General features: G+C 42.9%; 1 protein-coding gene across 4 annotated transcripts in view; it reads right to left on the bottom strand.

Moving 5' to 3' along the window:
• Positions 1–13278, bottom strand: part of KMT5B (lysine methyltransferase 5B) — a 29975-nt gene extending 16697 nt beyond the window's left edge. Inside the window, exons 1-3 of one of the 4 annotated variants that reach the window (XM_065686805.1) lie at positions 11895–13278; positions 5919–6164; positions 4778–4925 (exon numbers count right to left, since the gene is read on the bottom strand). In XM_065686805.1, coding sequence (XP_065542877.1) covers positions 4778–4925; positions 5919–6078 — 308 coding nt within the window. In that variant the 5' untranslated portion in view covers positions 6079–6164; positions 11895–13278. The remainder of the gene's footprint in view (positions 1–4777; positions 4926–5918; positions 6165–11894) is intronic. The other 3 variants (XM_065686806.1, XM_065686802.1, XM_065686804.1) reach the window with 3 other exon arrangements.
• Between the last annotated feature and the right edge of the window lie 333 nt (positions 13279–13611).

The following is a 13611-nucleotide window of genomic DNA, read 5'->3' as shown; positions in this document are numbered from 1 at the left end:
AGGCAGTTTGTCTGGATGATACTTTTATGTAAGGGGCTATGGAAAGACAGCAAGTTACTGTTCATCTAATACCAGATTCAGCACAAAAGCTAAAACTGCAAGGCTGTTCAGCATCCAAGACAGCAAAACAACAGTTAAAACCCATCCACTTATAGTAAGTGGGAACCATTTATTTAGTTAACATACATTTTGGCATCCCCCTTCCCCCCTCCGCCCAACCCTGCAGCAGTAGGATGAGTATCTTAATTAAAAGCTAGTTATATAAAAATCAGCTTATTCTGTGATCAATATCCAGTGTTGGGATTTGTAAAAACTCCATGTTCTTTAAAAGCCAGAGTTCAAACCAGCATTTTTAATGACAAGAGTAATCCAAGTTACTGAAATTTCTTGAACTACACACGCATTGTCGAAACTCCAATACTGCCAAGAAGAGAAGAAAATTCTAACAACCACATAATTTCAGTCTCCTTAATATGGTTAGCAAATAAATCCTGTCTTTAAATAAATATGGGGGACACAAAAAACCCCCCCATTCCTCTCCTGTTTTGACACTCCACATGGTAAATTTAATTTAGCAGTTACCATGACTACTGGATACAAGCGACTCCATCTTTAGGAGATACAACACTTTTTATATAAGTTAAAGGTGCAACTAGAAAAAGCATGTGAGAGTAAGGTGGTGGGTGTTGGTTTGGAGGGGGTGGTGCTGGTTGTGATATTTCTGTTTATTTTTAAATCCAAAACATTCAGCAGCAGTGAAATAGTTAGTTACAATATAATCACTGTGTGTGATTATACACAGTGAAGGAAGACAACCAGAAGCAAGCAGAAGGATGTTACTGAATTATCAGCAAAAAGAAAAAACAGAAAAAAGAAAAATTTTAGACAGAGGTCAAAGTGACTTTGTAAAGTAAACAGATACATTCTTCAGACCTCAGTAAGAGCTTCATTTTGAAATAGGGTGTCGCTACATAAGAGCTGTGTACCTCTAATCCAGTATCTCCACAGTATGATGCCACTAAAGTTGAACCATACAGTCAGGTAACCTTATTTAGCAGAAGCCACATAACTCGTTCTACCTCCAAACCCTGTTCAAGATAAATATGAGCTCTTTTATTACTGTATTGAAATGAGCTAAGAGGTGCAGAAAAGTTTCAGCACAGACCCACAAATGCAAGTGATATGGAACTGCTTTGCCTTTTTTATCCTTATTGCTCCAGGATGACTAATGGACAAAGAGTGATGTACATGTTAAGTTCACAACAACTGATTGTTTACACCAAAGCCAGCAATCGCTCCTGGTGCAGTGTTTGAGAGTAAGCAGCTTCCCATACATCATCCCCAAACACCTTGTATTTGGTCCTTTAGTCTCGTTATCAGACAAAACCACCTGCACCAACACACCAAACTTAAATCCTAAAGGAGATTACAAAGCATTTGACATCCTACATCACTGGAACTGCTCTCAGTATTTCCTAGCATGATGCTGGTGCTTTAGGGAACCAGGAAAAGATACTGACTGGTAATTACACCTCTATGATCATGACTATGGATTAAGTTTTAAATACTAACACATTTGTATGCAAGACAGTAAAGAATGGATTAGCCATTAAGGCATGCAACTTCAAAGATTCAGCACTCAGCCTAGGGAAAAGCATCTGAGAATAAAAGACAGTATGGTAAGTAAGAATGCACTTCGCTTTTACAAGTGCCAGTTTTAATCTTTTGTGTCAGACAATCTCCAATCCAGAAAGTAATAGCTTGCAAAATCAGTTTTGTTTTACAAAAAAGAAAGGTGTGCAAGACTAAGTAAATCTTAGAGCCAGTACAGTCTGTCACACACACAAAAATACCACAAACAAAGCCCTACAAACAAGCAAAACACAAACAAGCAAACAAATAAGAAACCCAAAGAAGCATGATATAACAGGATTTGTACAAGAAGGCACAAAACCTTTTAGAACAGCCGTACTTGACAAGATTATACTTAGTAATATATGAAGTTTTGTATTAACTGCTAACCTGCTATTTTGTCGAGATAAGAGCTACCAATTTGATGAAAGAATGACCACAGCGACTCTATAAAGAGGGCCAGAAGTTTTGAGAACAATCCACTTTCTCTTGGAAATCCAACAGGATAGTAAGTTACTTTTAGGTAAAGCCACTGAACACATTTCCAGAGCTACACGTTATGCTGTCTATCAAATCCCTGGGTGACAAGGAAGTATCTCAGAGGAACAATGGACAAAGTTATTGGGGGGATCTCACTGTAACCTTTTGAGAACTAGTATTCAGGTGGTTCAGATATTATTGATTTGATAGTTTACAGAGCTAATAGCCCAACCCCAAGATAAAGGGCATTCAAGAATTATGGCCCATGGAAAAAAATACTCATATTCTTGTCACCACTGTACTGTAAGATCACTTATTCAGTATAATGACAATGGAAAAGAAAGACACTCCAACAATAATCTGTGTATTTTACTCAAAATTTAGATTCCCTTCCCCACCCCCCATCAATATACTCCAGCCAAAACAAGAAGTCTTCACAAACTCTTCAACTAAAGGAATGAATGAAGTACAGAAAGTCCTTATATAGGAGCTCATATTTTTGTATTATTAAGTAACTTGGCATCCAGCGGTAAGGTGAAGTGCAATGTCAGCAAGTGATCATCAGCTTACCCTGAGCTGCTAGTTGCAAAAATACAAACAGCAAAGCATAATAGTGGCAGTCAGATAGTCCACAGTACATCTCCAAACAAATCACAACAAGGGAACAGGAAATACTTGCTTGCCATCATAAATGGCTGTTTAATTGCAAGGGCATCTCAGTACATGAACTATGTAACTAACATGACTTCATCACACTGTAGGAGAAGATGCCTAAACATAAATTTCTACTACAATCATGCATTTGATACTAGCTCTGACATTTTGAAAAGTCTAGTCTTTTCATATTTGCTTTTCCCCACACCTTCCCTCAAAGCCATGCAAGAACAATACAAGACAAGAGCTCTACAAGAACAAGAGCTCTAGAAAGACTACAGCTTACTAGATGGAAGGAAGATGATCTAAGCATCACAGCTACAGTAACAAGCAGATGTCATCACTGTACCAAAAAGATGAACAAGAACTATGCTGATGCCTTTAATTCATAGCAACAACAGAAACTCTTTCAATAGGACATTATGAAAGAGGCAAGAAGATGTGTTTCTGGTAGAAGTCATAAGCCTCACCTAAGCATTTCCCATAGTGCTCCAAGATTATTAACTATTGCCCTTCAAGACTGCCTGTAACTGTTCTCCAAGTCTGAGAAAGGAAGAATACATGATGACAGCCTTTGTCTAATTTTTTGATTCAAATTATAATTAAAAAAGTATTTTAAGTGTTGAAAACATATCAGCAGAAAGCATTTCTGAAAAAAAGCTTCTCCAACTACTAAACAATGAATACATAATTTTCTTAGCAAAAAGAGTTAAGAATTCACTACCTGTGCATAACCTGCAGACTACCACTCATGCAACAAAAGTCTTTTGAGTGTATGTATTTAGTTCAATTAACTGCTGTAAATACAAAAACACTCTGAACCAGACTGTAAGACTATCCACCTAGACCCTGTTGGGCACAATGTGCTATTGTAACCAACAACACAGAGTGAACAGAAAGAACTCGAGCATTCCTCTCACAGATGGGCACAGTGCCCTCCAGCAAAAAAGACAAATTTCTTTGTAGTAAGTCTTCACAGTTACTAGGACATCACTGATGGAATTTCATGTGCAACTCATGCTATCACATAATTCCAGCAACCGTTTGTCTTATCTGACAATGTATTAATCTAGTAGTCAATTCTGAATGGATCAGCTCATTACCTACATACAAAAATCTACTTAACTGATACTCTGGTTATCTGACCACACTGCACAGGTAAGCTACTATTCTTTAAAATAGCCATCGCAACAGTCTGAAGGACTGAGCAGCCCGTTTTCCATTATGTGCTGCCTGGAAACTCTTAGCTCTTTTTATTGTACAATAATAAGCACACGATTCCTGTCCTTAGAAACTAATCATTTCTATATAGCTTCCCCATTAAGCTAGCAATGCAGATCCTGTATGCAAACAAAAACTTAACAGAGATCTCTAGTATATACTTATAATCTGTGGTATGCCTGTAGAACAAAAATGCAGCATCTAACCCCCAAGACGGCACAGACTTTAGACCAGAAGTACTGAGACAGGTGCGTAACAGTACAAAAACTGTGTGCAATTCTGGTAAGCAAGATCCCAGTGTGCAAATTAATTCACCTTATGCAGACATTTCCAAGTAGCAAGAATTCCAGCAAAAACTGAGCACCTGATGTACAGGAACTGTATCTTTCTTGTGATATTGTAAGAGTAAGGGGGGAGGGGGAAATGCACCCAGGCAGATAAAATAAACAGAAAATTCCCCAAACACTAAATTCTGTCTATGAAATAATTAAAATAACTAATAGCTTAAAACTTATGATTAGTTAACTGTTTAAGCTAGGAAACAGTGTAGATTAACAACCTATTCTACAGCATAGATACACAAGGGCTAACAAAGACCTGTAATAGTGTTACAAAGGAACACTGCCACACAGCTCCAAGATCCAGTCTCACACACAACGCAATTTTAAAGGCAGAAGCTACTCACAAATTGCCATTTTTTCAGAGCATCAGAAACATGCAAGAAATTCCACAGTTTTGAACTGATTATAAAGATGATAAATTCTTTTCTAGAAAAATAAAGACAAGTTACCTAGTATTCATTTTGTGTGTCTGAAAACCTAAATAGGGATCAAGAACCAAACTAGTTGCTAGGTCATCGTTTTCACACAGTTCCTTGGCAGACATTCCAGAGGAAGGCACGTAACGACTCTGACCCTCAAATCCTGAAGCACTGCTACCTGCAAATATAAGAACATAAATTAGATATAATTTAAAGAATGTTATAAAGCCAAACTACACTCAGGGACAGACAGCCACAGGTTTGAGACAAAAAATGTAGAACAATTAAGGAAGACAATAAAATATCTGCAGACAGAAGCACAGTTAATTTTTCATTATTGCTTTTGTTCATTTATGTTGCAGCCAATGGAGAAAGTACTTAAGAATATATTTTATAGGTGTCTTTAATTGCTTTTGTTCTCTCTTCCCCTCCCCAACTACAAGCATCTTTCCAGAGTACATAGTTCAGTCATGCTTGCCTCTAAAATTTCTGACATACAGATGTGATCAAGCCATGAAAATTTCAAAAATTATTTCCCCAAGGTCTGAACAAAGGACTTACTCTGAACTTGTAATCAGTCCTTCATCACAGACAAATAGCAAAAAATAAAAAACTATGATCATTAAAACCATTTCATAATGACTGGTATGTGACTTTCTTCAAAACAGGTTTTACTTCTACATGTGCATTCATTAAAAGATAGGTCAGTAATTCAATTTATGTTATCATAGAACCCTAGAATGTTTTGGTTTGGAAGAGACCTTAAAGATCATAATTCCAACCCCCTTGCCATGGGCAGGGCCACCTTCCACTAGACCACACTGCTCCAAGCCCCATCCAACCTGGCCTTGAACACTGCCAGGGATGTGGCAGCCACAGCTTCTCTGCACAAACTCCAACTATACGTGTTCTCATTTAGTGCCAATCGTGTGTTTTATACTTACACCAGTTCAAAACTGACATACGTCTACTTATTGTCAACTTTTAAACTGAAGAGATCTGTATTTCTGAAGCAAGTTAACACACCCAACAGATACAAACGTAATTAATACTTCTGATGATAGCTACATGCTGAATGCAAACCTTCATGAATTAAGACAAGACAGAAGCTTGACTTGCAAATTGATAGATGAATCACATACAGCACAAAGCTGCAAAAATATGCACATACATCTGCCTGATCTTCTCTCAACTCCATTTTTGCCCGTCTTCGGATTCTCCTTTCCTGCGTGCTGCAATTTGGTCTGATTCTGCGCATGGTCATTAGACGACCTGTTTCCACTTCTCCTGCCATTCACCACCATGTTCTTGGATTCTCCCAGCCACTTCATTCCCACAGACAATCTGACTCAGTTGCATTTAGTCACTTTTCAAAAGGCTTGGAGAAGTGGATGAATAATTTCAGTTCCAATTCCTACTGGAAGCAAAACAAACATTATTAGAACTTACTGGGAAATTGTTTCCAAGACACAGATTAAATACAAATTAAATTTTATATATATATATATATAATATGTATATATGTATGTAAAAAGAAATGCGGGATTAGGAGTGGGGAAGGGAGATGGTGATCTGCACTGGCATTAGGAAGAAAGTTAAGCAGTTCAATAGCACTAGTACAGTCAACTGTTGCAAATGCAGATATCCACAGGTGAAGTATTGTCCTAGAACTTACAACCACATCTGGAAGCAAAGACAAAATTCTAAAACTGATAAATGGCTAATGACAACTCAATTGTACGAGCTGGCCTACACACACATGTATTATACAGGCATACGTACACATGGATAAATACACACTCAGCTATGTGACACCAAAAAAAATTAGTATTTTCAAATACACACCCAATTGTATTTCCTAATAAATGTGTAACCTGTTTGGAACTCTGAAGCAAAGAATGACACTATACAAACATTTTTCAAGAACTAAAGACAAACACAGTTAAAAAGATTCCCAAACACGCACAAGGTTTAAATGTCTACTTTACTGGATCAACAAGCTTTAACATGGCTCTTTAACAGAGCTGGAACCAAACAGACTGACTACCACAATGCAGCTGCTCTGCATACTGACAAAATTCTTTCGGAAGTTACCAGACAGAGCCTTCAAAAAATGAACCAGAGAGTTAAAATTTGCTAGGGAAAGCCTATTCATTGCACTTAGCTGTACACAGAACCAGATTATTTTCAAGTAATACCTCAAAAAAAACCCCATGAAAGTCTCACACCTAAACATGTACTATACAACATTAGGCTCTTTTTAATTCATAGAGCTTAACATCCATCCAAAAAGTAAAATCAAAATCAAACCCAAACACCCCCCTACAAAAGACCCACCAAAACAACAACCAAAGCACCGAAGTTTTCTTGTTAAGCATTCCACCTGAACTTCTTTCAGAAGACAGCTATGCTGTGAAGATCTGTCACTATCATATAAACACTTAATGACAAACTCACTCTTAAGTTTCCCTCTTTTTCCTTCTCAATCAACACATTTTACAGCTCTATATACTCTAATTAAACCCTGTTTCCTATTTTGTAACAGCTGTAAAAGGGCAGAAACTATATTAAAGACCTCCACTAAATTCAGTCCTGGTCTCTTTGCAAACCAGAACTGAGCTATATTCCATGGTGTGCTACTACTCAAGAGCAGTACAGGTAAATGAAGTTCACCATGAAGACCAACTGCACATGTATGCAATAATCTGGAAGAAAAAAAAACCAAAAAACAATACATTGGTGTTTCTGACAACTAACAGGTACACTTTCAGCTAGAAAAAGGTGTACTCTGCACAAAGGAAGTGATCTTTTTTAAGTCCAGTTTGGGGAGGGTGAACACTACCTTTACTAACAAACTTCTGCCTAACACACTAATGACAACGAAAGTACAATGGCAGCGTGGCCACAGACTACTACTCAACCATACTAAACACAGGGACATGTTTCCTGTAAACATCCTTGCTTTTGCTGCAAAATATAATGATAGAGACAATACCAGAAATCCTTCCTAAACAAAATCAAAAGGCATTTAGTGAACACTAGCAAACATTTTTTTGGGAAAATCATTATTTATTTGAGCCTGGCAGCCTAATGAGCAAGAAAACCTTTGTCTCCATCTACTGCTGCCTTTTATTTTCTAGTACAAGCCAAATGACAAACTTGAAAACTGCAAGTGTGCTTCTCCAGCCTCTATTTCTTCTCCCAATACAAAACACTGCTTCCAAGAGATGGCATCAAAAGCCAGAACCACACAACAGGATTCCTTTCCCAGTGAGTATCACAGCTCCTAATGCCAACAGATAACCTAGGAGAGCAAGAGATGCACCACTCATCAGCACCATGTGAGCTTTAATACATCTTTAGATGTGATTTGCTCTCAATACCTTCTACACCAGACTTGTGCACACAAGTCCTTTAGGAATGAAGGGAGAAAAGGAAGAGATAGGCACTATCTTCCTATTCATAAGGTGGGGAGGAAAGAAGAAGAGGAATATTCTTATACCTCTACATACTTAGAAATTCCTGCTAGGGGCACTGCCATCAAATAATGTAACACCATATATGGATCATTTATAACTTCAGGTTTATACTATTAAGTTTACTTGCACAATTACAGCTGGAAAAATCAACAATATCAAGAGAAAAGGTATGTATTTCATTACTATATCTATACAAAAAAGCAGATGATCTTTGAATTTGGGAAGCAGAGAAAAACTACGCAACTGGTTTGTCTATAGGGTCACCAGGCTATAGATGATCTCACTACAACACCTATCTGGGTATTGAAAAACCCCATACCCACTCCCAAAAAGTGTTCAAGTTTCTAAAAATACCAAAGACTGCAAAATCAAAGCTAAAAACTTGTACAGCTTTAAGAAGTTATTTGAAACAGCCTCAAATCTTACTTTGGTTACTGTTTTTGACAGCTCAGACATGTTACCATTAAGCCACAATGGAAAGGGAAGTGCAGAATGCTTCTGGCTCACAAACGGTGTGAAGCCAATGGTCACCATCACTTTAAGCAGGAACCTAATACTGTATGTAACACTACTGATTATTATTGATACTAAAACACAGCAAAACCAGGCATGGAACAGAAAGAGATCTTTCCAACTACAGAAGGTGACAAAAAAGAAGGTACTGTGGAGTTTACTTTCCCATAATCTCTGTAGTCAAAATTGTATCTTAAAGAGAGGTCAGGTGGTCCCACAGGACTTTAGAGATACTGGAGCTGAGGCTGTAATTCCTCAACAGGATAAATCTTAGCCAGCAAGGGCCATTTCAGTCCCATCCCTACAGATACTTATTTTAGCCACCTGATTTCACAGCTACTTTTGACTTTCTTTACCCCTGGGGGGATGAACTGTTTCAGCAAATTATACCACCAGGAGAAGAGAAAAAAAAAAATAAAATTTGTGGGTGGTTTTGTTTGGTTTTTTTTTTCCAGTCAGTTCTTAGAATAAGTTCAGTGCAGAACTGGACATGGATTAACGCAGTTACCTGGGAGGCTGTAAGACTGTTGAAACTGACTCGGGTCAGTCCATACTGTCACAGAACTGCATCCCTAGCGTGCAGATTTGTGAGAACACACATGGATCCAAAACTTACTCAAACCCAGGCTTCAATTCCCCACCAATAGCTCAGTCTGTACACTCCCATTTTTTCTTGTGCCAGTTCTTTTGCAGACACGTGAGTTTTGTGCCTCCATTTGGATACCAATCCCAGTACAATGCAGGCACAGAAGCAATGGCATACCAGTACAAATGAGTGGCAGACAAGAAATGCACACACAGAAGTCCTTCAGTAGCTCCTTATTCTCCTCTCTCCTTACCCTCCCCTTCCTCCAACAGGAGCCCTCTCAGGATGAAGCTGAATAACTGGCTGAGCAAAGCACCCTGAAAGCGGTATGACTGCCCCAACTCACTGCAGCAATGAGTGTTCAGCAGACTTTCACACAGACAATCCAAAACCTCATTGCTTCCAAGATAGGGAGCACCTCCTTCCTCACCCTTGCCAATTCACACAAACATTTCCACCAATTCTGAAGCTCAGTGGATCTCTCCATAACTCAGTTTAACCTCATGGATGGAAGGAGGGCAGGTAACCTGCTGGTGACATGTGCTGAGAAGGTTCAGCAAGCCTCCACTGGGCACTAAAGAAGGAATGCAGCACCTGACAAGCAGCAGCAAGACCACTGAAAGGGGAACAAAAAGTCCTAGCTGTTTTAGCAACCATTTCATGGTAGCCCCACCACGGCTGCCACAAACAGCACTATGCTTCATTTAAGACTTTAAACAAGAACAACACCAAAAGCAACCCTGCTGCCCCCTTGCCTGCTCATGCTCACTTCAAAGTCATCCTCCCTCTGTTCCAGCAAAGTAACCGCAGAGCCAAGCAGTGACCAAATCGGTAGCTATCAGAAAAGTCTGAGTCTTGCTGGCTTGAACTGTGGTATAAGAGAGTGTTATGGGGGGGGGGGGGGGGGGGAACACAGACGGGGGGGCCAGGGAAGTGGTCACAAGAACTTAAGTTGGGACTGTATCAAATACTGTGCATTCTCAAGACCACAGCTCTGGATCCACTGTTTAGCACTGAAGAATCATACCTGACACTTACTATGTTAATTTAGGCAACTGTCTGTTGCATTGAATCACAATGCCGTATGAAGTGCAAAGAATTCTGGGAATTGTAGTCCCGCAATAGGATGACACTAACAGAGCAAACCAAGTATTCAGGAGCCCTGTTCAGTCATGTTACTGGGTATTCAAAGATACATCACCCCACCTACTAATTCAATATGCAATGCACTAACTAATTTTCTTATTTTCTAGTTTGTGAACACAAATGGGTATAAAGCAGAGATGTTTGTATGCATCCTTTTGACTCTAATAACAAAATATCATGATAAGCAAACAACTAAAATCCCCTTTTTCAATCAAGTCAGTATTTATTTCTTCACACAGCATTACTTGCAGTGAAAAAAGCTTAAAAAATTCAAGATAAAAGTACATTTTCAATGAAAACAGAAGAGGGTGCATCCATAGCTACAATGACCAGATGACAGAAACAGGACATGACATGTACTTTATATCTTATCTTACTTTATCTTAACCTCATTGATTAAAACCTCCTACTACGTATTTACAGTTACAGTACTAAACAATCTGATCAGACTGCCATCTCATATACATCACCCTGTGCAGAATCCAACCCATCAAAAAACTACACCAAGTTATATACTTGACTGTCTTACTGCCTGTGGCACAACTCAACAAAACACACGGACTTTCTCTCTTACCCCTATCTTTGCTTTTTTAAAGAGTAACGTGTTGAATGTAACTGGACTCTAAAATTTCAGATACAGATGCTGGACGAAGATATGCTTTACCCCTTATATTACCCAAGCTTATATTCTCCAACAGGAAATCATAAAAAAAGAAAAAAACAAACCCAAAAGAAACCACAAAACCAAGGTGTCAGGCGTTTCGATTTAACTGCCGCAAGTGACCATGCCATGAGCCGGGCACGGTCACTCAAAACACACCTCAACAAAAACCAAGCAGTACAAACACGGGTTAAACCCCCTACCGCGACTCATAGCAAAGCTATCAACCCTTTAAGACCACAAGTGCCACGAGCTGCTAAGTAACTAACAACTAACTCCCCAGGTCGCCCACACGCCTCCCCAGGCTTAAACTACTCGCACAACACACAGCGACGACCGGAGGGGGAAGCGGAAGGGGAAGCGGAAGGGGAGAGAGGCCGGGCCAGGCACCACCGCCTCCAGCGCCGTGCTGCCCCCTAGGGCTCGCCGCCCGCCGCACCGCCATCACACCCCAGCCCCACCGCGGTCCCCCGCCTGCCCCGGCCCCTGGGCGCGGCGGCACCGGCCGCAGGCGCCTCTCTCCCCGAGCCCCCACTTCCACCACCGCCCCGGAGCGGGGTATCCGTCTGTCAGCGCGGCCCCCGCCCCGCCCGAGGCGGCGGGGCACGACAGCGGGCACGGCTCCTCACATACACCCCTTCCCGAGGCCACCTGAGGGGCACAGCCCCCGGCACCCCGGCCTCACCGCCCGCAGACGGGCTGCCCCCAGCCTCCACCCACTCGAGTTGAGACACCCCATGTCCCCCCCTCAAAGACACATACTCACTTCCCGGCTGCCCTCCGCACTGGGTCCCTCGCCGCCGGCACTGCCACAGCCAACACCGGGGGAAAATGAATCATCAAAGGGAAGGGAGCGACAGGGGAAAAAGGGGGAGGAAGGTAGGGGGGGAAGCGACGACTTGAGCGAGGGAGGGGCGGAGGTGGGGCAGAAAACGAAAGAAGGGGGAAAAAAAGCAGCGGTAGTGATAAAAAATAATTCCGAGTGGGGGGAGGAAAAAAAATGGCGGATTAAAATCCAAGATGGCGGCGCCAAGGGGAAAGCGGTGCAGGGGGGAGGCGACGGGGAAGGCCGCCTCGAGATCCCTCCGCCGAGCCCCGCAAGAAAGAGTCCCACGGGCTCCCTCGCAGAGACCCCGCGGGGCGGCGGCGAAGGCCAGACAGCGCAGTCACCGCTTCCTCCTCCTTTTTCTTCTTCTCTGCAGGGAGCCCTCTTTCCGCCGGCCTGCAGAGCCAGGCGGGCCGCTGCTCCGGTTACTGCACTCTGAAGTTTCTTCTTCTCCCTGCGAAGCCCGCGATCTCCTCGACCCGTCCGAAGAGACGCCGCCTGCCCCTGCGCTGTCGGTGGCGGAGGAACACTGCCAAGAGGCGCAGCTTTACTCCCGTCGCGGAAGGATACACTTCTCGAAAGGAAACACCGACGGCGGCCGCCGCCGCGGCTGCCTCCCCTTTCCCCCCCAACCTGGGCCGCTCCCTGCCTCCTCCCCCCGCGTCCGCTTCACACCGGTCGCACAGCAGCGGCAGGCCGCCAGCCCGAGAGCCCCTGCGCCTCCCCCGCCGAGGAGGGGTGGCGCTGAGCCGCATCCCTCATGACCGCTCAGCGCGGCGCTGCGCCGCGGCGGAGGGATTTGGCTCAGAGAAAACAAGTCCCGGGCCACCCCGCGGCTCGAGCCGACCAGCCGTGTGCATCTGTGCGTGTGCGCGGTGAAGAAGTAGTTCCGGTCGCCTCACGGGGTGGAGGGATCCCTCCGCCCAAAGCTGCCCTTTAAATCCCAGGGACTCCCCAGCATGGCTGGAGTGTTTTTATCTCTTTAGTGGTTGTGGCTCCTGGTGTCCCTTGTGTCTGAGATCTGTGAGGCGCTAGTTCGTCGCGCCCAGCCTAAGAGAGCGGAGCCGCACTTTCACCGCCTCAGGGAAGTCCCGGCACCTGCTTCCCCCGCCGTCGCCTGGCAGAGGCATTTAAAAATGGCCCCCTCGGCCGCTGAGGCATCGGACCGCTGGCCCGGCGGTTCTCCAGGCCCCCGGCCGCGTCCCCTCACAACACGTGTTCGCGGCCGGGTGAGGTGCGAGCACCCCGCTGGAGGAAGAGGAAGGACGCTGCTCGAACACCCGCCTCAGCAGAGCCCCCGTCAAACAAAAGATGTCTCTGCCGGTGGCGGAGCTGACGGAGAGAGTGAGAGGCGAGGCGGGGAGTGACCAACGTGGTACCGCCCATGGGCAGGAACGAGCTGGGTTAAATGGGTGTGTGGAAGAAAGGTAGCTAATGCAGCCTTCGAAGGTGCCTTCCATCCCAAACTGTTCCATGATTTTAATAACTACTCAACGTTTTTATGTTCGCAGGTGTTGGGAATCTCAAATGTTTTTCAGCCCAAAGCTAGGTTTTAATTATATACTTAATATTTCGTGTTGACCTTTATGTTTCATGTCAGCAAGATATGCTGGTCACAGTGCGGGTTGGAAATATGTTCTCAAATAGAAGTTT

This window comes from Lathamus discolor, chromosome 6 (assembly GCF_037157495.1).
Source record: "Lathamus discolor isolate bLatDis1 chromosome 6, bLatDis1.hap1, whole genome shotgun sequence".
Classification (NCBI taxonomy): domain Eukaryota; kingdom Metazoa; phylum Chordata; class Aves; order Psittaciformes; family Psittacidae; genus Lathamus; species Lathamus discolor.
The sequence above is the reverse complement of the archived record's forward strand: the minus strand, read 5'-3'. Positions and strand labels throughout refer to the sequence as shown.